Source organism: Leopardus geoffroyi, chromosome B1, assembly GCF_018350155.1.
Source record: "Leopardus geoffroyi isolate Oge1 chromosome B1, O.geoffroyi_Oge1_pat1.0, whole genome shotgun sequence".
Lineage (NCBI taxonomy): Eukaryota > Metazoa > Chordata > Mammalia > Carnivora > Felidae > Leopardus > Leopardus geoffroyi.
The window spans coordinates 35129284-35151211 of NC_059327.1; the positions used below are offsets into that span (position 1 = coordinate 35129284).

Here is a 21928-nt window from a genome sequence, read left to right on the forward strand (position 1 = left end):
GCCTGAGCCCTCATCGTGCTGGGGATCCCTCGCTGGGGGCCACACCCTTCCCTCCCATCTGCCTTCTGCGGCCCTGACTGGAGCAGCCGTGTGCCCAGAGCACAGCCACACCCTCGCTGCCCACCTGATGGGTGAGCAGCTGCCCTGAGTTCCTGAGATGCATGGTGGCTGAGCAGAGTCATTCCCTAGGCTGAGGCCAGGGATGCCCAGCTGCCCCTCCACCTCCATGGGGAAGTCCCAGCTTCAGGAAGCACATTTCCTGCAAGCTCAGCACTGAGCTATGCCCTGTGGGAGGAAGGGCAAAGCCAAGAAGGCAGAGGGCAGCTCCTGCCAGAGCAAAGATGGCTGGGAGCCATGGTGACCTCCCTGTGGCCTGGAAGGCAGCCTCTGGTGATGGAGGGGCAAGAGCCCCCACCCCACACCAGAAATTCAGAATTCAGACTCCAGGTTCCTTTCCCAGCATGCACACCCCCTTACCAAGTAGGAGTCCTTGGACCAGTCACTTTCCTCCCTGTCCGCAGTGTCTTCATTTACAGAACAAGGAATACCTACCTCTGTAGGTGGGCGATTAAAGCACTCAAAAAGTTCGTGCTGTTAGAATTATCTACCTTTGTGGGGCACCTGGGTGTCTCAGTCAGTTAAGCATCCAACTTCAGCTCAGGTCATGATCTCACAGCTCGTGAGTTCGAGCCCTGAGTCGGGCTCTGTGCTGACAGCTGGGAGCCTGGAGCCTGCTTCGGATTCTGTGTCTCCCTCTCTCTCTGCCCCTCTCCCACTCACGCTCTCTCTCTCTCTCTTTCAAAAATAAATAAACATGAAAAAATTATTTTAAAAAAAGAATTATCTACCTTTGTAACTTAGGAATGTCACCTTCCCATCTCTAACTGAAGGTGGCTATCTTAGATGCTCTCCCTGGGAAACTCTAACTTGAATCTGTCATCATTTCTGAGGTTATTCCCCAAAATGCCAAAAAAAAAAAAAAAAAAAAAAAAGTAGAGGGTACAGTACTGGATAAATTGCAGTCATATAATTAGGTGGTCTCTCAGGGAGCCCAGGGGGTTCAGTCAGTTGAGCATCCGACTTTAGTTCAGGTCATGATCTCACAGTTTGTGAGTTCCAGCCCCGCATCAGGCTCGCTGCTGTCAAGACAGAACCCACTCTGTCCCCCTCTCTCTGCCCCTCCCCCACCTGCACTCTCTCTCTTTCTTTCTCAAAAATAAAGGTTAAAAAAATTAGGTGATCTCCCCCCCCCCACTGGGACACAGGGGGTGGGTGCTCACAGCTGGCTTGGGGTGGGGTTGAGGGCAAGGGTAAAAGATCAAAGACAGACCCCAACCTTCTTTGACAAATGGGTCTGACTAATAACTCCCATCTCCCAAAGAAGTTTGCCCCAAGCTTGAGCTGGCTGTGTAGCCGCAAAGCACTCTGAAACCCTCCGACCCCTGGGAGGAGAGCTGCCTGCCACAACTAAAGAGGTGGATTTCAGCCTGAACCCGTCCAGCCTTCGAAAGGCATTCAACAACTCCCAGGCATACCCATTTCACAAGGGTCTTCATTCCTACTTCTTCTCCTCTACTCCTCAGAACACCGCTGGCCCACCATGTTCATATTCCAACCCACCCTTTCCAACCTGTCACTTCCCTGCTTAAAAATTTCAAAATGTTTCCTGAGCCTCAAGGTGAAGTCAAACCATTTCTTCTGGCATTCAAGGCTCCCATCTCCCTTTCCAGTCTTCTCTTGGTACCTGCTTCAGCCGCTGCCCTAAACTGAGCATTCCACCTGCCCTCACCCCTGGCATTGGACGTTTGTCTCCTCCACCTGCCCAAGTCCTGTTCGTCCTTACACACAGATGGTCTCTGCTCTGTACTCACAGGGCATAGGGCATGCCTGAATGTGCCACATCCGCTCTTAGCACTCATTGCCATGTAGTATTATTTCATTCATGCCAGCTCAGTGGCTGCCACTTGACTATTACCTTCAGGAGTAGATTTCTGTATTTTCACTGTGCCAGGACCCAAGTGTTTCCAGAGGGGTGAATTCCCCTTTTGCAGGCATTCTCCCCGGCCATGGGCTACACCTGACACTAGGTGGCGTCAAGGAGACTATCCCATTGCCGACCAAAGTTCTGGCCCCACCCACTCCTGAACCACAGAAAGCCTTGATCTTTTCTATGAAAATAAAGGCAGCCATCCAGGCAAAAGGTGAGACAGTTAAATCAAGGTGTAAATTATATCAACAGGTGCCTGAGGAGCCAACACCAACAGTCCACCAAGATTCCTTCCCAAAAGAACCAGACAGCACAAACACCCTCTGGAGCCCAGCTTTGATCTTTTCTGTGAAAATAAAGCTGAGGCTGTGGCCCGTTCCTCAGGCTAACTGGGGAACAGGGTGGGTCTGGAGCACTCATGCACCTTTCTGAAATGTCTCTGAGATTAGGACTGGGGGTGGTGGGTGAATCAAGCCTAAAATCTGGTAGGGGACCACTGCCCCCTGTGTCAACTCAAACATACCTGAGGGCAGGCACACCTAACACTAGTCACCCATTATTTTTGTTTCTGGGTTTTTTGTTTGTTTGTTTGTTTGTTTTTCAAATCAACTACCACTGAAGCCAGCAGGGTCTCCCAGGGAAGGGACACACAGAGCAAGCCTGGCTTGGATGTGAGGACCTTTGGGGGGTAGGTCCTTCAGGGTGGGGCTCCTCTGGTGTATGCTTCCCAGGCAAGACTAACCTGCAGCCCAGTTCAAGGTTATTGCTGGTGATTATCTTTCTCAAGTGCGTGCAGACAGCCTTGGCGGAGTGCAAAAGATACTCTACATGTTGCCCCCACTCCTGCCCACCCGGCTCATCTGGGTAGGTCAGCTGGGCTGGCAGCATTCACCCCAAGTAGAGCGAGGGGCACCAAGTGCCAGCCCAGCCAGTGCTGGTGGAGCATGAGACTGTCACTGAGCCTGGCCTGGATAGCATGGACATCCGGGCCTGCCTCCTGTTTGCTGCCCGCCCTCCAGCATTCCTCCTCTTCTCCAGGCTCCGGATGAGAAACTCATTCCTCTAAAGTACCAGAGATTATCCCAGTAAAACTGGCATCTTTATAAAAGAGTCCAGGAGGGGCACCTGGCAGGCTCAGTTGATGGAGCATGCAACTCTTAATCGTGGGGTTGTAAGTTCAAGCCCCACACAGGGTGCAGAGATTACTTAAAAATAAAATCTTTAGGGGCGCCTGGGTGGCTCAGTCGGTTAAGCGTCCAACTTCGGCTCAGGTCATGATCTCGCGGTCCGTGGGTTCGAGCCCCGCGTCGGGCTCTGTGCTGACAGCTCAGAGCCTGGAGCCTGTTTCAGATTCTGTGTCTCCCTCTTTCTCTGCCCCTCCCCTGTTCATGCTCTGTCTCTCTCTGTCTCAAAAATAAATAAATGTTTAAAAAAATTTTTTTAAATAAAAATAAATAAAATAAATAAAATCTTTAGAGGCACCTGGGTGGCTCAGTTGGTTAAGCATCTGACTCTTGGTTTCGGTTCAGGACATGATCTCACAGTTGGTGGGATCGAGTCCTGCGTCGGGCTCTGCCAGTGCAGACCCTACTTGGGGATTCTCTGTCTCCCTCTCTCTCTCTCTCTCTCTGCGCCCTTTCCACTCATGCTGTCTCTGTCTCTGTCTCTCTTAAAATAAATAAACTTAATAAATAAATAAATAAATAAATAAATAAATAAATAAAAAATGCAAGCCTCTTCATTAGAGGGTGTCATGTGGTGAAGCACCTGGTAAGGTTTGGTAAGGTTTGGGGATGTGGGGAATAAAGGGGGAAAATTATGTCAATAAAAACTCTTTGCCCAGTGGTAGACAGAGTTCATCTCCAGGGGCAGAGGCAGAGAAGAAGAGGAAAGAGCTACTTTGTTTCATCCATATATGTATATTTATAGAGTTCATATGCTGAAAACTTTACAGAGTGAATACCTTTAACCTCTGACCTATCCCTCTCTTTCTACATATTTATCTCTGTATCCCAACCTGCTTAATCCCTGTTGCACAAAGATATCCAATGCAGTGCCCACCTCACACTTTGGTGCACAGCCTGTTCTACAGGAGGAAGTGAGTATCTAGCAGAGGCCTGGGATGGTGAGGCTGTCCTCATCCACAGCCCATCACAGGTCCCAGGCTCTAGCCTCACCCAGCCTGGAGGCAGGGGCCCCACCACCAACCACCACCCTTCCATGCCAACTTGCTATTGGCATGGTCCTGGTGCACAGGTGCCTACGAGGTCTAGGGCAGGTTGAGAACCTAGCCGAGTACTCAGGCGTGGGAGCTGAGGGCGGGGGGCGAGGAGTAGCGCTGACGGGCATGCTTCTCGCAGTACAGCTCGTCTCCGACCCAAAAGTGCCCACGCATCTTCAGGTTCAGCCCACAGTCCGCACAGGTGTAGCAGCCTGGGTGGCGGTACCGCCCCTCCTGGATGCGCACAGCCTGGTTCCTGCAGGGGCAATGCAGAGGGGAGAACCATTAGCCTGGGGGAGAGGGGGGTGGGGGAAGGCAGGGTGATAGCATGATGCTGCCATTCTCATTCCCAGGGAGCCTAGTTCCTGGCCAGTTCCAGGCCCACAGTCAGGACCTGGAAAGATCCCCAAATCTCAGACACTGGACTCCCCAAGCTTTCCTTCAGGAATCTCACTTCAATAACCCCCAACCACCACCTCCGGGACTTCTAATTTTTTAAAAAAAGGGGGGCACCTGGGTGGCTCAGTTGGTTGGGCATCCCACTTTGGCTCAGGTCATGATCTTGTGGTTCACAAGTTTGAGCCCCATGTTGGGCTCTCTGCTGACAGCTCAGAGCCTGGAGCCTGCTTCAGATTCTGTGTCTCCCTCTCTCTCTGCCCCTCCCCCTCTAACGCTCTCTCTTTCTCTTCCTCTCTCTCTCAAAAATAAATAAACATTAAAAAAAAATTTTTTTAAGCTGTTTCTCCTTTACACAAAGGCAAATAAACTCGTCCTGAATTTTCTGGGTTGTTAATGGAGCAGTGGTCCTCTGGGTGTGCTCCCAGGTACTGGGACCATAGCACTACATCACCTGAGGACAAGTTGGAAATGCAAATGCTGGGGCCAGAGACCTCCTGAAGAGGAAACTCTGGGGTACAGGCCAGCAGTCCCTCTAACAAGTCCTCAGGGACTGTGCAGCTGTTCTTTGAGAACCACCACATACAACACTTCCCTTGTGTCTGCACGGCAGGCATGCATAGTATCCCATTCTGGAGCTGAGACAGTAAAGCCTGCAGAGGCTAAGGGATTTGCCTAAGGTGAGTCATCTGACCGTCATCATGGCATGTAAGAAATTTATGGCGGAGCGGGTGGACTTTCAGCACTTTTCCAGAGAATGTGGCTGCATTACAATGCTACCCTGTGAGGAAAAATGAACCTACCTCTGGAAAAGTCATCCCTTTCCAAAGGGGGTGAGGAAGGGGCAAGAGCAAAATTTTCCAGGAGGAGGCACCGCATCTAGAGGCAGATCTCCAGAGGCCTTGAGATTATTGCAGAGAAATCAGAAGTGTCATTTCTTACTCCTCCCAGGAGGGAGGAAGAAATCAGGGAGAAGGGGATGCGGCAGGAAGAAGCCAGCAAGACATTTTAAGAAGGCTTAAAATACCCAACATAGCCCATCACAGGTCTGCTGTGGAAACACCCCTCCAGGGCCCCTGACTGGTGTTGACTCCTCCCGGGGGCATCCCGTGCCCTGCCCCGCCCCACACCACCCTGTCAGGGTGTGCCTGCCTCCCAGGCCATAGACACTCACACAATGCTGGTGCTGCACTTCTCACACGTGTGGAGCTTGGGCGGGGTGGCCAGGGCCCTGGAGGTGGGCAGAGAGGACTGGGGGCTCAGCGAGCTGGGCAGGAAGGCAGGTGTGCCACCTGGGAGGGGTGGGGGCAGACGGACACATCAGAGCTCGTCCACTGGCCGCGGCACCCGGGCTGTGTTTACTCACTCACACTCCGCTAGCACAGTTCCCAGGAGACTCCTAAAAGGTGCGCTTCCATGCAGACCCCTGAAGTAACACTGGGTGTGAAGGCGGGTGGGTAATGGAGGAAGGGACTGATCATGGCAGCTCCCTGGCTGAGGCTGAGTTGGCCCAACCTGGGGCAACCTGAGGAGTGTCTGCGCGGTGCCTCCCACGTCCCGCCAAGCAGGCATGGTGATATTGATTAAAAGATGCTGCTGATAGATAGTAACAGCGCCACAACACCGTTATAAAGTTTTCAAACGGTTCTTACGGGCACAGTTGCATGCGAGCCTTGGAACAACACGAAGATGAAGCACAGATGTTACTGGGCGGGTACGGTCCCTGTTTGCAGCCAAGGGCTCCGGGACTCCAGTGGTGAAGCCACTGACCGTCTGCATTCCCCTCCCCCCGGGGCCTCTCCCGGGGCCTGCCAAGGCCTCCGGGTCATGATGCGCAAGGTCTGCTCCAAACCGTTTCACCCTGACCCCAGTGAACACCCCCGGAGCTAAGTGTCAGAGTTGGAGCCAGCCACCAGATACTGTGCTGGCGAGGCTGCTGATCCCGTAGTCCTGAATGTCCCATCCTCTGCCTCCCGGAAGCCACTGCCCAGGCCAGGCTTTCTCATCTCTCCCCTGGACTAGGCCGGTGCCCCTCCAACACACACAGTACAACTGCAGCACTGACCACACCTCAGGCGCTGGGTGGGCCTGTCTGTCTGCCTTCAGCCTCCACACTCTGCACATCACTGGCCCATCAGACAGGCACAGTGAATGCCTGTCGAGTGAACAACTGAATGGCTGGCAAGAGCCCATATCTCTTATGCACTTCAGCATCTGATGCACTGCCTGGGCATCATTTAACCAGCCCTTCTAGGTGAGGGCACTCCTCAGCCTGGCACGTGAGGCCAGGACTTAACCTCTGAGACCACCCTCCATGCTGCCAGGCCCCGCTGTTCTCTCTCGCTCCCACACCAAAGCCCTCCAGCTGCCAACCACTGCATGCCACGGCGCTCTCTGCCACCATCTTAAGGCCCTTTGTTAAAATCTTGATCTTTCTTCAAGGGTCAAGTCAAATCCATCTTCCTCTACGAAGCCCACCCTGGAGACCCAGCCCCCACAGGGCCCACCACCCACCTTTCTCATTCCCCCTTGGCACTTTCCTGACCCCAGCCAGCACCTCTGGGTCCACCCCTACAACACCCACCAGACTGAAAGCTTCTTTAGTGCAGGGACTCCCTTGGAGCCTATTCCTATGATGAGCACTTAGGAAATATTTGTTCTGTATCATGTCCAGTCAGGGTCCAGGGGTATCCTGCAGGAATCTCCTTCCTGCACCCAAGCCCCCAAGGGGCTCACCTCTCTCTTCAGCCTCCAGAGCCTCCTGCAAGAGCCGAAAGGAGCTGGACTGTCGGGGGGCCACCCGCCCCTCACGATTTTCCTGCAGCATCTTGTAGACTTCTGAATCCTCCTCCAGAAGGCGGCTTCCCCCCTCTGAGTCCACACTGCAGGGACAGGAGCGGCCAGGAGTGAGGGTTCCTTCCCGGGTATGAGGACCAGCAAGAAGGCAGGGAAAGAGTGTCCAGGGGAAGGCATTCTGAGGGAATTCAGAGGATTCAGAGGAAAGCCAAATGGGCTTAAAGTGGCCTGGGACCTCCCCCTGCCCAAATCCCTCTCTGGAAAGCCAATCTGTCTCCTGCCCCTCCCAGGCCCTCCAGGATTCCACCCCACCCTCCGGAGTCCACCGGGTACCTGAGTCTGGGACTGGAGGAGTGGGGACCCGGGGAAGGCGGCAGCACCAGCACAGCCGAGTCACCAGCCGAGGCGCGGGTGAGGCTGGCCTGTGGGACAGAGAGGCACCAGGGGAGGAGTCAGTGGCTGGAGCCTTTGGCCCGCACACCCGTCTGGGCTGCCGAGCCAAGCCCGGCTGTTCCCCAGGCCCGACACCAGAGGGCCCCCAGCTCTTGCTGACCAACAGGCCCTCAGGCGGCAAGGGCCCAATACACCAAATCCTACCCTCGGGGCACTAGGGAGTGTTCTGCTCATTCCCAGAAGGGGAGAGAGGCCAGCACCCAACTATGGAGGTGTGAAGTTTCTGCAAGGAAATTGGGCAAGGGGCAGAACAAGCAGAGAGGAAGAAAGCAGATGCTTTTGCAGTGAGAAGAAAACACAAAGGGATGGAGTGAAGGGCCCAAGGACCCGTCTTGGAGTCAGGGATGGGGCAGCACAAGGGACCTCTCTCCTACACACACTTCCTCTCCTAAGAGGGCCCCGGGGTCTGGGCTGACCAGCCTCTTCTGGCTGCCCTGGGAGGTCTAATTCTGCCCCACGGAGCCTTGGGGGCCAGGCCCATTCTGGACCCACACCCCAGCAGCAGCTCCCCCTCCCCAGGTGTGTGCTATCCATCTTGGGCTCTTTTCACTTGCCGTCTACCTGGAAATCTTGCCTTCAACCTCATTGTTGCTCTGCTTTCTGGCATGCACCTCTGCACCCTCCCCTACTACCCTGCCCCCTCTCCACAGCCATCCCCCACGGAAAGGGGAACCCCAGAGACAAAAAGACAGGCCACCGTGCACTAGCTGAGGGCACATTTCCCTGGAAAGCCAACTTTCTTCCATTTTAAAATTCAAAATCAAGGACAAGTTATGGGGTCAAATGGTAAAACTGCATGGATTTTAAAGCTAAAAACAGAAACTGCAGAGTTTTGAGAAGAAAGCCCCAGACCCTCACTCCCCCAGCCGTCTTCCCCCAGTCTACATTCCTCCTACACTTGGTGGCCTGCGGTCAACTGACAGACGGTAAGATAATTTCCTCAGGAAGGACAGTCAGCACCAGTTACTTAAGAACGACATCCCATCTCGCTGTCCTGAGCCAGCACGTGCCCTGCACAGGGGCAGCGGCTCGCAGGGAGAAATCCGCCCAGGCTCCCTTTGTAAGCCAAGTTCTCATGCCAGCCAGAGGGGTGCTGTCTTCACATCTGCTCAGCAAGGCGTGTACCTACCCAGAGGTGGCAACTTCCAGTTTCCAGAAGGGTACTATGGAGGCTGGTGGTGTCCCGTGCCTTGGACTGAGCGCAGCCTCAGCCAGCTCGAAAGCCAGCAGCAAAATCATGGCCATGGCAGACACCTCATCTACACTCACCTCTAACCCCCTTCCTCCTTCCAGACCACTGTGCCCTGAGAGAGAGGAGCCCAACTCCCTTCCTGGAGAAAGTTCTTCCCTCCCTCCATCCTAGTCAGCCAGGGATACCTGCCTTCACAAAAGGAACCTTTCATCTCCAAGTCCAGCAAAGCTGTCCACCTGCCCAACAAGAGCTCATCTGTGGCCAACACCCCTCAAAATGTGTTCTGGGGAACACAGGGATGTTAATAAGTGAGTGGCAGGTTGGGGCGGGGGGATTCCAGGAGAAATTCTATAGTTAAACAAGTTTAGACAACTAATAAAATTAAATCTATTTCTCACGGGACTTCTTAGAGTCTTTAAGGTGCTAAAAGTACACACTGACTCCCAAGAGGGAAGTGTGGGACCGTGACACTCCCACACCATCTGACCACAGCCTCACTGGCAGACCAGAATGCAAACTTCATTGGATTAGGAATATCTGTTTATCCACCAACGCATCCCCAGAGCCTGGGAAGGGTGCCTGACACAAAGCAACTGCTCAATAAAAATTTGTTGAAGGAATGATCACGGTCCTTGGGGCCAAAGAAGGGAACCTGGTGCATGGGGACTGCTTATCCAAGGTTAGATGGTAGAGGTGGGACTAACCCAAGTCTCTCTGCCACCCGGCCCAGGGCTCCTGTTTACACCGCATGGGTGGTCCTCAAATCTTTGGATGCATCAGATCCCTGAAGGCTCCTTAAAACACAGACTGGTCCCCCTGTCCACACCCTCACCCCTGCATCTGATTCAGTAAGTCCAGGCTGAGGCCTGGAAATTTGCATTTCTAACAGGTTCCAAGGTGTTGCTGCTGCTTTGGGAGACACTCCCTGTACCACCAGCATCTCCCCTTTGCCCAAGTTTGGGACACCACAAGGAAGAAGGCCAAGATGGATGGGCCCTCTCCAGCCACGCCCTGGGCCAAGCACATTCCCAACTGGTCTCAGCCCAAAGATCTCCCAGAGAAGCCCCCCCTCACCGGGCCCAAACATGCCAGGTCTTGCTTACACACTGCTTTCCCGTCTCCCTGGCTTATCATTCTCTAATCTAAACCCTACCCGGTCCTACCTCTGACGTCCAGCAAAATTCCTGACAAAGCCTTCTCAGGCCACCCAGCCCACATTCATCTCTCCCCTCCCAGAATGCCTCCTGCTTTTATAATTAAGACCACACTGTTTAGTACTTAATTGTTCCAAAACTGCTTTACATGTTTGTCTTATCTCCCCAACTACATTTTAAATTCTTTAAAGACGGGATCTTATTGAATGCATTTCTATGCCCACATTGCCTGGCAGGCCACCTGGTAGGCCCATAGCAGGCCACTGGGGAGCCCCTACTGTGCAGCCCCCAGTGAAGCCCACTCCTTCCTTCTCCAGAGCCCCCAGTTTCTAATTCCCTCCCCCAGCCATCTCCAAAGACTCTGCTTTCTGGAATGCAGAATCAACCAGAGGTAGGATTCCAGCAGCTGGGCCTCATCCCTTTCACCCCAAAGGCTGGACATGCCCCCACCAACTCTGCCCCCAGCAGCTGTGGCCCAGGACTGTCGGCCGACTCAGTCCCTCACTTCCTCACCACCCCTGCCCTTAGAGAGGAGAAATGCTAAGGGAGGTGGAGGGGGGGGAAGGCTGTCACTAGTTCACAGTGGGACCTGGGAGGGGGGCATCCAGGGTAGAAGAGCAGGGAGAGGGGCAGACAGAGAGTAAGCCAAGTGCTACTTGAGGCAGAACCGCAGTCCCATTGGTGGTTCTCTGGGCTGAGTCAGACAAGGAGGAAGGGGGATGGGGTGATGGGAGTTGGGGGCAGGCATGGGGCTTGGAATGGGGAGGAATGTGTTCAAGAGATGCAGCCAGAGCCAGAGGGAACCATCCCAACAACAGCAGCAAAACTATTTCAGCCCTGGCCCAAGAGAAACACTCAGGAAGGGAGGAAGCTAGCAGAAGGGGGGAGGCGGCAAATGGGAGTACAAGAGGTAGAAGGCCACCTGGGACTGGCAGGGCAGGGCCCCAGGCACAGGAAGTGTGGCCTACCACCAGACACAGTGGCCTTCTGGCTCAGGAGAGGGGCATGCTTGTTGCTAAGAGATGAGGCGCTGGTTGCCCAGGTGGGACCCGCCATCTGCAGCCCAATGGGTGCCACTGGCAACCAGCCAGGATGGGAGGATCTATCCTCCCCACCAGGTATTCTCACCGGTCGACTTCTGGGGCGGCCCCCGTAGGAAAAGCGGTCAGCAGCAGCCAATCCTGGGGAATGTGCCAGGCTCTGGAAACTGAAATGGGGGAAATGGATGATGTGTGCGCCGGGCGTCCCACCCAGCCTGCCTCAGGGAAGAGGAGGGTACCCTCTAACTCCCCTAAACCCAGTTACTCAGCCTGAGAGGCCTGGTCCAGACCCTGTGGCCACGGTGCTCACCCCCTGGGCTCACCTGCGGCTGACAACAGTCTCTCCAGGGAGGGCCTGCGGGCTGGTGGGGGGCAGGGGGGCAGAGAACGGGCTGCCGGGCTGGGGGCTGGAAAAGACTGGGCTGGAGCAGGAAGACCTCAGGGAGGACTGGCTGTCAGTGTGCGTCCTCACGGAGCCCTGTGGAGAGAAGGACTGAGAAGGGGGTACCCGTCCCCTACCAGCCCTGCCCCTCAGGTCTCCCCTCATTTTGGGGTGCTGGAGTTCCCCGCAGAAGGCACCATCCTACCTGGAAGCGAGTCGCCAGCCCTTCCACAGAGCTTTCCCCATTGGTCTGCTGGGGGGAAGCAGCCCGAGACCTGAGGAGAGGGTAGGGGGGGAGGCAAGTCACAGGGGTCCTGGCCCCCCACTAACGGGTTAAGGGCCACAGATTGCAGCTGTTCCCACAAGATTCTCAAGACTAGTACAAGGTTCAAAACATTTGGACATCAGGCTGTCAAATTTCAACTTTGCCAAATTGAAAACAAACAACTATTGTTAACAACTACCATCATTTCTCAAAGGAATGGAAGGTTTAGCATCAGTATGTAGAATTTCAGCGAAAAGTTCAATAAATTCAATTTTAGTAAAAACTCCTCCTATTATCTCTTGTCTTTTTTTTTCTTTTCTGTTTTTTAAAGTTTACTTATTTATTTATTTTGAGAGGGAGGGTGCAGGCGGGGGAGGGGCAGAGAGAGGCAGGAGAGTCCCAAGCAGGATCCATAGGCACTATCAGCTTGGAGACTGAAGTGAGGCCCCATTCTGGGCCTTCACACGGGGCTCAGACTCATGAACTGTGAGATCCTGACCTGAGCCAAAATCAAGAATCAGATGCTTAACCGACTGAGCCACACTGGTACCCTTTTTCTTTTTTTTTTTTTTTTTGAAGTAATCTCTGTGCCCAATGTGGGGTGGGGCTCAAACTCATGACCCTGAGATGAAAAGTCACATGCTCCACTGACTGAGCCAGCCCAGAGGCCTTTTTCTTTTCCTTCCTTCCTTCCTTCCTTCCTTCCTTCCTTCCTTCCTTCCTTCCTTTCTTTCTTTCTTTCCTTTTTTTTTTTTTTTTTTAATTTCATACAGACTTTGTCACTGGTCAGCATCAGCTTGTAGATCAACTTTGGGGAAGATTGCTGATTTCACATAAATAATTTTTTATCTTTCACCCATAGAAAAACTGAAGCCTAGAGAAGGAAAGTGAGTTTCCTAAAGCCCAACAATGGCTGGGCCAGCTGCTCACTCTCCTCTGCCCAGCCAGAGGCTATTCCCCACCAGCTTTGCTGCTAATGGCTAGAATATCTTGGGGAGGATCATTCCTGGTCCCTTCTTCTTCTTCTTCTTCTTTTTTTTTTTAATTAATTTATTCTTGAGTGAGAGAGAGAGAGAAAGAGAGAGAGAGAGGAGAGAGAGAGAGAGGGAGGGAGCACGTGTGCTGCATGAGGGAGGTCAAAGAGAGAGGAAGAGAGAGAGAATCCCAAGCAGGCTCCACACTGTCAGTGGAGAGCCTGATGTAGGGCTTGAACTCCCCAACTGTGACATCATGATCTGAACCAAAATCAAGAGTCGGATGCTTAACCCACTGAGGCACCCAGGTGCTCCATGGTCTCTTCTAAACATTTCTCCGTAAAACAAAGGGTGGAGCCAGCCCCCCTTCCTGCAGGACCTGGAGAGCCAGGGCAACAAGTAGGCCCAGCTTTCCACCAATCACCAAGGCAGCCAGCAAGAGAAGAACCCCAGGAGACCCCCTTCAAAGCCCTTCCCACTGGAGCCTTGAACAGGAGGACATCGGAGGGCTGGTACTAGCTGAGGGTGGAGAAAGAGCCTGCCATGTCCCAATCCCACTATACCGTTCCTGGTTGTCTGGCCACTTCTAGAGAGGTCAACAAGAACCTCAGTCACCACACACACCAGCCTCAGCCTCCCCAGGGAGGGGTGTGGGATCAGAGTGAAGGGAGCTTGGGCCTTGGCTCCAGTCCAGAGCACTGCTTCCTGCCACAGAGCTCTGGGTGCTCAAGAGGCTTCCTGAGGTGGGGAAGACTAGGAGGGTTTAGGAGCAGGCCGGGCAAGGGAAAGAAGAGGCAGAGAGTCTTGACCTGCCCAACATGGAGCTGGAGGCTTGGAGGGACTCGGCCAGGCCCACTCCCTGATGGGACTGGATCCCTCTAAGAGGGACCTGAGAGGAAATGGTGGTGTCAGCAGCTCCCTGTCCCTCCCCCACCCGACTCTGCAGTCTCTTGTAGATTTTGGTCCCCTTCCCAGCTGCCATGAGGTACTACTCTCCACCCTCCTCGTCTGGGTCCCACTCCTGCAAACACTCATGAGTCTGAGTGGCATGAGGGAGTCACTAAAGGGGCCGGGACATCATGGGAGCCAGCTTCTACAGCACTGTGGGATGGTAGAAGTGACGAGAGGGCATGGAGCCAGGGCCCAGAGAGAGCCCAGTGGGGAAGGGGGGGAGGGGCAGAGAGGCAGGAGGTATCTGACTCAAGTTCAAGGCCCGCCCAGAGGGTTCTCCTGGCTGGGGGATCTTCCAGCATTCCTTCCCTGTGACTCACTATGATGCCCCACCCCAGGGAGCCACCTGTTCCCCTCCCCAACCCAGGCTTCTGGACTGAAAACCCAAGCCCAGGAATCTGCCTTCACCAACACAGCCTGGAGAGGCAAAGGGGAAGGACAGAGGGGTTCTTTGGGGAATGAGCCTCCAAACTCCTCAACCTACTCCCCAGGACGTGAACAAAGGCCATCCCCTCTTGGAGGCAGGGGCCCAGGAGACCCAGCCTAAGGCACACCTTTCCCCTCTTCAACCCACTTCATGCCCACACCCTGTGCCCTGCACACTTGGGAACCAGTCAAACCCGGGCATCCAGGTGGCTGATGCCAGCCTGCCCTGCCCATGGCTACATGCCCAGCTAGGTACAGGGACACCCCTCAGCCCACTCTCGACCGTCTAAAGATGAGCCAAAAGGGCCCAGGAAGGCCGGGCTGGGGCTAAGAACAGGGGGTGAGGGCAGCCACTGTGCAGTGGGCTGGTGAGGGGAAGAGAATGCTGGCAGGCCCAGCAGTGGTGGAGGGCCTACCGGTCTAGCTGCAGCCTCAGGGGTGAGGGGCTCTGGCGGATCTTGCTCTGGGCCTCAGCATGAAGCATACCCTCAGCACTCTCCCCGTTGATGGCCACAATAATGTCTCCAGGCCGGAGGTCAGCAGCCTCAGCCTTGCTCCTCTCAGTTACCTGGAGGGGATGAGAAGCAAGTGGTCTGAGGCACCGCTGCTCAGACAGTGATGACATTCATGTAGGGATGGAGGAGAGGGGATTTCTCTCTGTCCTGCCCAAGAAACACAGAACCTGGTTTGAACCAGACTGGCCTGTGTCCCCCTTTGTCTCTCTGCACAGCAGTGTCTGCCCAGCTTATCAGCTAATCCCCTCCAAAAGCTGGAGTGGAACCCCACCCCCCACGCCAGCACTGACACTTTAACAGGGGCCTCCAGAAGAAATGGCAGAGTTTCAGGGACTGTGCTTAGAAATACTTTTGGATAGAGAGCCCTGCCCGTGCAAATCACACCATGCAGGTGGCTGCCTGCACACAGGCCTTCTGCATGAATGCTCCCTGGCCTGGGCCTGGGTCAAGAGGAAACTGCCAAGAACTTGGGGCTCCTGTTCTCGTAACCTCCCAAAATGGCTGCCAGCAGGTATGGGGTTGGTGAGCAAGGAGAAAAGAGCAGGCCCTGTACTTGGACCAGCTCCCTTTCACTCCCTAGTAGTCTGCTCCTGAAGTGGTCACCACATCCCCACGGCAACAGGGCCCAGGAGCCTGGTCCTCCCCAGGCTAACACTCCCAGAAGCAGGCCTTCTGGCTCCAGAATTAAAAAAGAAAGGTGCCTGTGGGGACCAGGTAGACAGGGTAGACCCTAACTCTGGGGGTACCGCCTTAGCTCCTGGAATTAGCCCTTACCTTGGTCACCATGATAGGCGTGTGGAAATCCCTGCCCCCAGTGATCCGGAAGCCCCAGGGCCCTGGCCCCACCACATCCACTGTTAGGGCCATATCTGAGGAAGAAGGGATGGAGACACTGTAAGGTGATGGAAGAGGTAAAAGAGAGGGGATGACAGGTCCAGGGAGCAGCCAGTCAGGGGCTGGGCGGGTGAAGGGGAGGGTAGAGGAAGTGACTAACTCCCTCCCTCCCCCCCCCCCAGTTTCACTTCCCCCGCCCTGGGAAGCCGTGACTCTGAGTTCCCCCTTCACCGCCACCATCTTCAGCAAAGCAACTCCCCAAAGGCAGGCTGTTAGGGTGCCTCACAGGGCCTTTTGCCGCAGAACAGGCAGCAGGGGCTAGCAGGTGGTAGGAGATGTCATGGTTTCCTGCCTCTCCCCCTCCCCCACCACAAGGTTAAGTCCCACCAGTGCTGGCTTCCGGTCCCCAAAACTGACTGCACAAGGTACTTCCTCCCCACTCTGGGGGAGGGCAGCACTCTGGGAACAGGAGTGATAGCAAACAAGGGGGTGATGCCACCACAGACTCTTCAAGTAGTTGGCTGGATGGGGACTGGCCCAAGGTCTTCAGAGGGGCCTCCTGGCTGCCTGCCTGGCCCCTGGCGATGTGGTCCAGATAGGCAAGACTGGGCTTCCCACCTCCTCCAGGGGCCTGCTGCCCTCTGAACAGCCCCGGCCAGGAGGACGGGCTCATCTGCCAAGTTGGGCACACCCACCCCCTGGCAATGGCCGGCAGGTTGAGCTGATTGATGCTGCCTGCTAGCTGGGGCCACAGGCCTCCCATCCACTGCCCCCTCCGCTGGGCAAGGGAGTGTCCTTGCACACCAAGCCCTTGTAGGATTTCCTGAGCCTCTAGTTATGGAGCTGGGAGCCAACCCAGGCAGGAAGCTGCAATGCCAGCCTGGGCCACCACCCTGCCCAGCACCCACCCTGGGGCTGCCCCTGGGGAGGCCCAGTGACTGCAAGTGCTGCCAATCAAATCAAAGACACTAGGGCCACTTCCCGTGTTTAGGAACCTGGGCAGAGGACGCCCAAGCAAGAGGAGCTGTCTGCCCTCTCCCCGGTCCTTGGCTTCCCCTTTTGCTCCGGACCAGCCCCTGTCCCTGCCTAGGTCCCTAGGTTGGCGCTGGCGGTTCATAGACGCTTTGGAGTCTCAGACCTTTGAGCCTGCCTGTGGACTCCGCGCCCGGGGCCCCGGGGAGGTGCCCAGCCCGTCGGCCCGGCTCTCCCAGTTCTGGCACCTTCTGTGCTCCGAGGCCAAAGTACCCACGGGCCGGGGGCTGGAGGAGGAGCGCCCGGGACCAGGAAAGCTCAGCACGCGGGGCGCACCAGCCTCTAGGGAGGCTGCAGGCCGTGGGCGGAGGAAAGAGCCGAGGCGCTGAGAGCTGCGCAGAGGGGACGCGGCGCGCAGAGCTGCGAGGTCCCCGGAGCCGGGAAGCTCGTCGGCCGTGCGGACGGTGCGCAGGTGGGCGCGCTCACCTGGCTCCCGCTCACCTGGCTCGCTCTCACTCGTCGGGCTGGGAGGCCAGGCCCGGTAGGGAAGGGAGGGGAAGGAGGGAAGGTGTGGAGACACCGCCGCTCCCGCTGCCGCCGCTGCCGCCGTCTGCCCGACTCTGGGGAGAGCCCGCCCGGGGCTCCAGGACCTGCCTCCGCCCATGTGATCCCGGAGCCGCCCCTGCCACCGCCCCTGGCCGGGGAGGACGCCTCCTCCGCGCAGCCCAGCCCCGGCGCTGCCACCTGGCCCGCGCCCCGCGGGGGGTGTGCGGGTGGGGGGAGGGTCTCTCCCTAGAGCCCCCTGAAGGCTGCGGTCGTCGTCCCCGAGGTGCCCTTCTCCTCCCGACTGCCCCCTGAGGGTGCCGCGGAGGCGTTCCGGTGACGGGTCGCGAGCCCCACTTCACAAACAGCTGAGACTGGCGCCCCCCCCCCCGAAGCTCCCCCAGGCCGGTCGCGCCCACCCGCCTTCGAAGGGCCCCTCGAGCACCCCCACACCCAGGGCTGGGGCGGGACAGGGCCGGCTGGGTCTGTCTGCGGTCCGCCTGGCATCTCCGCCCACTCCAGGCTCCGACACAGGCGCGGTTGCAGCCCCGACACCCACAGATCCCCAGCCCCGGCCGCCCCTCCGACCTCCTCAACTCCGTTCCCCAACGGCCGGCGCCCCGGCTAGTCGGTGGCACAGACTGCTGGGGTTTTCGGGCTGCTCAGAGCTTCCCTGTTTGAGATGCTTCTCAAGCCTGCTCCGCTCAGGGAGACCTTCCAGGCCCAAGAGATGGAGAGACTGCTGGCTGGAGGGCGCTGGGCACTCTCCCGGGCTGATGCTCTTTCCGTTCCTAGCTGCCCTCCCCTCACGCTCTCTGCTGCCCCGCCTGGGGTGGGCCAGCCCTAACAGTCACCACTGGCCCTCGCTGCCCATGTGGCCAGCCCTCTGCCAACCACCTGGAACCCAGGCTCTAGGGCTCTGGAGAGGACAGCCGAAGAAAGGCCCCAGGAACCAGCTCAGTACCATCTGGCAAATGGTTCCCCGGAGCCATACCTGGCAACCCTCACCCTGGGACCTCGGGGCCCACCAGAGCTGGCTCTGGCATCTCCCACCGGCCTCCAGTCCGCACTGTCTCTGTCAGGCTGGTTTGTTTTCAGGGAAGCACACCCGTGGGCACAGCTGTAACTTGCCTGCTTCAGGTATGAGTCAGTCCCTCCAGGTTCCCTCTGCAAGGAGTGCCCTCACCATCCCTCTCGCCAACCTATGCCCTGTGTCTCGTCCTCCTTGCACTCACAAACCCGGAGACTCTGGGTCTCCCTCCCAGAGCCTCTGTCCTCTGTGTGCTTAAGCCACTCTCCCACCAACCAGTCCTGGGCCTCCTGGAATGGCCACTTTGCCTGGTACATCTGCTCTACCTCCCCGACTAGGCTGGAAGCCCTTGAGGGAGCAGGAAGCTGCAGGACAGGCAAGCACAGCCTTGGGGTCACACAGACCTAGCCTCAAATGCATGATCTGCTTCTTATTGTGGGACTTTGGGTAATTTCCTCAGTTTCCCCACAGGTAAAGTGAGCATAATGCATACTTTAGCCTCCTGTTGCATAGACTGTCCTCTCATATAAAGCTGCTGGCGTGCAGATTCCTCTTAGGGCAGGGTGGGGGGATTGGTTCACTGCTCCATTCCCAGAGCCTAGTACAGTGCCTGGCACACAGTAGGCATTCAATAAATGTTGAATGAATATTGTTTGAAATGATTGAATGGATTAATTTCCCTTCCTTCACCCCCAATTTGTGGCAGGGCCTCTGTTTTACACCTCTTTGTGCTCCTGACTTTGCACTGGTCTCTAGAAACATCTACAGGTTAATCTACAGGATTTCTGCTCTGTGGGCCATGCAGTCACAAAACTCATGACAAAGACAAAGTCGTCCGACCCAGGGACAAGGATCCTGTGGAACAGAAGGGAGTACTGTCCTGCTCTAAGCAACTCTGTGGCCCTGGGCAAATCTATCAGCTCACCTCTCTAATGGCATGAGCATCCCCAGTGGCCTACAGCCCTTTCTGACTCTGACCCCACAGGTCCCCCTCACCCCTCAGGCCTGTGATCCTCCGGTGACCTCCTGCCTCACACCAGGTCAAGGCACAGAAGTAGTCATTGTACAGGCAGGTCTGTCGTGGCAGGCAGCCCAGGGGCGTAGGGTTGGCTTGCTGGGGAGGTTTCAGGGATCTATCAAAGAGGGTGTGGATTTGGTTTCTGCCCCAGGGAAAGGAAGTCACAACCCTGCTATCTTTGATGAGGGCATCAGGGAATGTGGAGAAGCTGGGACAGGGGATGAGGAACAGGCCAGTGGGTTCCTGGAGAATAATCATTTGCACAAGATGGGCTGGACCTACCAACTTAGAAGCAGATCGCGGTGAGGACCAGGGTGGGCAGAACAGATGGTGTGCACGTAGGTCTTGTTCTTCCAGCTGCTGTTTAACCAGTGTTGGGGCCCAGGCCACACCCAGGCTATGGCCCTGTCATTCACAGGTCTCCCCCACCCCCATCCCGGCAGAGCAAGGCACCAGCACCTCTTCCCACCCACAGGCCTGGAAGACAGGATTGCCAGGAAGTATATAAAGGAGGCCCAACCTAGGGCGGCCCCAGGGAAGTCCTTGGCCTCCTGCATGACCTTCCTTCTCTGGGACAAGGACTGCCTGGGCATTTGATACACTTTGTGCAGACAGGTGGCAAGAGTCATTGGACCTGACTTCACATTCATGTGGCCCAGACAACTTAATTTCTCAACCTAGGTCTCTCGTCCTATAAAACAGAATCATATACCTGTCATTGAGACGCTTACGTCAGAGAACACACGTGTAGCACCTCATGCCCTGCTCAACTCCCAGCAGCTGCCAAGGACTGGAGTTTTCTTTCTTGGCAGAGCAGCCGGCCCAGACGGTGCCACTGCTGTCACCTAGCAGGATCCACCAGGCCCCAGGACTCTGAAACCTTGGGCGAGAAGAGTTGCTTCGGGTAAGCTGTGCCCCACCACTCCCAGCTTCCCGCAATTGATTGCTCAAAAACCCGAGCTCAAAGAAGAAAGTAAACAAACACACGAGACCTTTGGTGTGGAACTGGAGCACACAGAAGGAAAACATTAGGAGCAGAAGAGCTAGAAATGTCATCTAGTCCAGCAACCCCATGGCCACTCCGGAATCAAAACAGCCTGCACACAAGGCCACATTCAGCTCCCATCTCTGGTTTCTCCCCACAATCAGGCCTTGCCCTGGGCCCTGTGACGTGAGTTCTCTCTCAGCATTGCTTGTCAGACTGCTGTCTGGTCCTGGGGGCTGCCCCATTCTGCCTGAGACCCGGGGGCTGAGATCTTTAGAGACAATGATGGTGCTTTTCCAGCCTCCCCTTTCACACACACACTCAACATCCCACCTGGTTCCCAGCACAGCTGACAGCAGAGAGAATTCCCACAACGCTAAGCAGGAGGAGCCCTCTCCTGCCCAGAAGGAAAAGGACTGGCAAGGTCCCTGGTATCCAGATTTATTTGACATTCTCTTTCAGAGGGGACTTGGGGGTTGGAGGAGCTGGGGAGGCTGGAGGGCAGCACATATCAGTCTTCTGGGAAAACACCTGGAATAGGCCAGTCCTCTGAGGCCCAGCCCTTCCTGGGCACTACAGCAGCAGGATGGCCCACACAGCCCAAGCCCAGGGCTTGGCAGCCTTTGGGAAGAGGGCGCCTCCAGGCAAGACCTCTTACCAGGCCTTGGGCACTAAGGAGGTGCTGTGTCCCTCTCCCACCTCACTCCCAAGCCCAGCTGGAGGCAGGAAGGCAAAGGGGGCAGCAGGTAAGCTGGACTGAAAGAGGAGGAATCTCCTCCAGGCAGAGGAGGCCTTTGGTCTCTGTTAGGTTAGGAAGCTGGTCCTTGTTAGAAGAACCCCATGGGGGTGAAGCTGGGAGCTGGTCCCTGTTAGAGGAAATGCCATAGCAGGGCGTGGTGGGGGGCTCCAGGGTCTGGTCTCAATAAGGCCTGGAAACAGTCTCCACTTCAAAGCAGACCTCTATATTTGGGGAGTGTGGTAGGGGAGGAAATAAAAAGGCTGTTGGAGGAATGTTTGTGAGTTGTGGGTGGGAAGCAGTCCAGGGGGCTTCGAGGGGGCTCCAAAGAATGGCTGCTGGAGTTGTCTGCAGATGCCAGCAGCTCAGGTCTTGGGGAAGGGGGGGGGGGGGGGCGGATCTTCTCTCCCTCCTGTAAGCACTACCGCTCCCCACCCCATCCTGGCTTGGCTCTGAGTTGCCACGGAGACCACCACTCAAACCGGAGCTACATAATTTCCAGGGAATGTCCCAAATTTCTGGGTCCTCCGGGAGACACCTGAAAGAGAAAAAGAGAAAAGGCATTCCCTAAACTTCTTTATTTATTTAGTAGGAATGTGGGGGTGTGGGACCTTCTCCCTACTGGCAGCGCCCGGAACTGCATGTGGAGTCCCTGTCCCAGGGACGAAGGATTTGCTTTCCTCATTTCTGCCCCCTAGCGGGCAGCTGGGCAAAGCTACACTTCCTAAATTCAATGACTCCGAGTTTGAGTACTCTACAGCATATAACTTTGCACACAGCACTGAATTACCCAGTCTTCCTCAGGAAAGTAAGCAGGAGGATGAATTCAGATCTTAAATCTGAGATTTAGCAGAACTTAAATATGGAGGAAACTCACTGTTCTCACCTTTAATTTATTTTTTAAAACAATTTAAAAAACTTTTTTAGGGGCGCCTGGGTGGCGCAGTCGGTTAAGCGTCTGACTTCAGCCAGGTCACGATCTCGCGGTCGGTGAGTTCGAGCCCCGCGTCGGGCTCTGGGCTGATGGCTCAGAGCCTGGAGCCTGTTTCCGATTCTGT

General features: G+C 55.8%; 2 protein-coding genes across 13 annotated transcripts in view; both read right to left on the reverse strand.

Annotated features, from left to right (window-relative positions):
- Positions 1-3886: 3886 nt before the first annotated feature.
- Positions 3887-18114, reverse strand: PDLIM2 (PDZ and LIM domain 2). Of its 4 annotated transcripts, none has more exons than XM_045457526.1 (10): positions 18096-18114; positions 15527-15621; positions 14654-14805; positions 11827-11896; positions 11563-11717; positions 11328-11406; positions 7734-7822; positions 7341-7486; positions 5779-5896; positions 3887-4464 (listed from the first exon to the last, which is right to left on the reverse strand). In XM_045457526.1, the coding sequence occupies exons 2-10, from the start codon at positions 15617-15619 to the stop codon at positions 4287-4289; spliced, it is 1080 nt and encodes a 359-aa protein (XP_045313482.1). In that variant the 5' UTR covers positions 15620-15621; positions 18096-18114; the 3' UTR covers positions 3887-4286. The 4 variants fall into 4 exon arrangements, with proteins under 4 accessions (XP_045313482.1, XP_045313480.1, XP_045313479.1 ...); XM_045457524.1 differs by lacking the exon at positions 18096-18114 and adding an exon at positions 17060-17193; XM_045457523.1 differs by lacking the exon at positions 18096-18114 and adding an exon at positions 17045-17191.
- A 2445-nt stretch (positions 18115-20559) lies between these two features.
- Positions 20560-21928, reverse strand: part of SORBS3 (sorbin and SH3 domain containing 3) — a 30335-nt gene continuing 28966 nt past the window's right edge. For all 9 annotated transcript variants that reach the window (XM_045457434.1, XM_045457423.1, XM_045457402.1 and 6 more), the window contains one exon: positions 20560-21408. In XM_045457434.1, the coding sequence (XP_045313390.1) occupies positions 21347-21408 (62 nt within the window). In that variant the 3' untranslated portion in view covers positions 20560-21346. The remainder of the gene's footprint in view (positions 21409-21928) is intronic.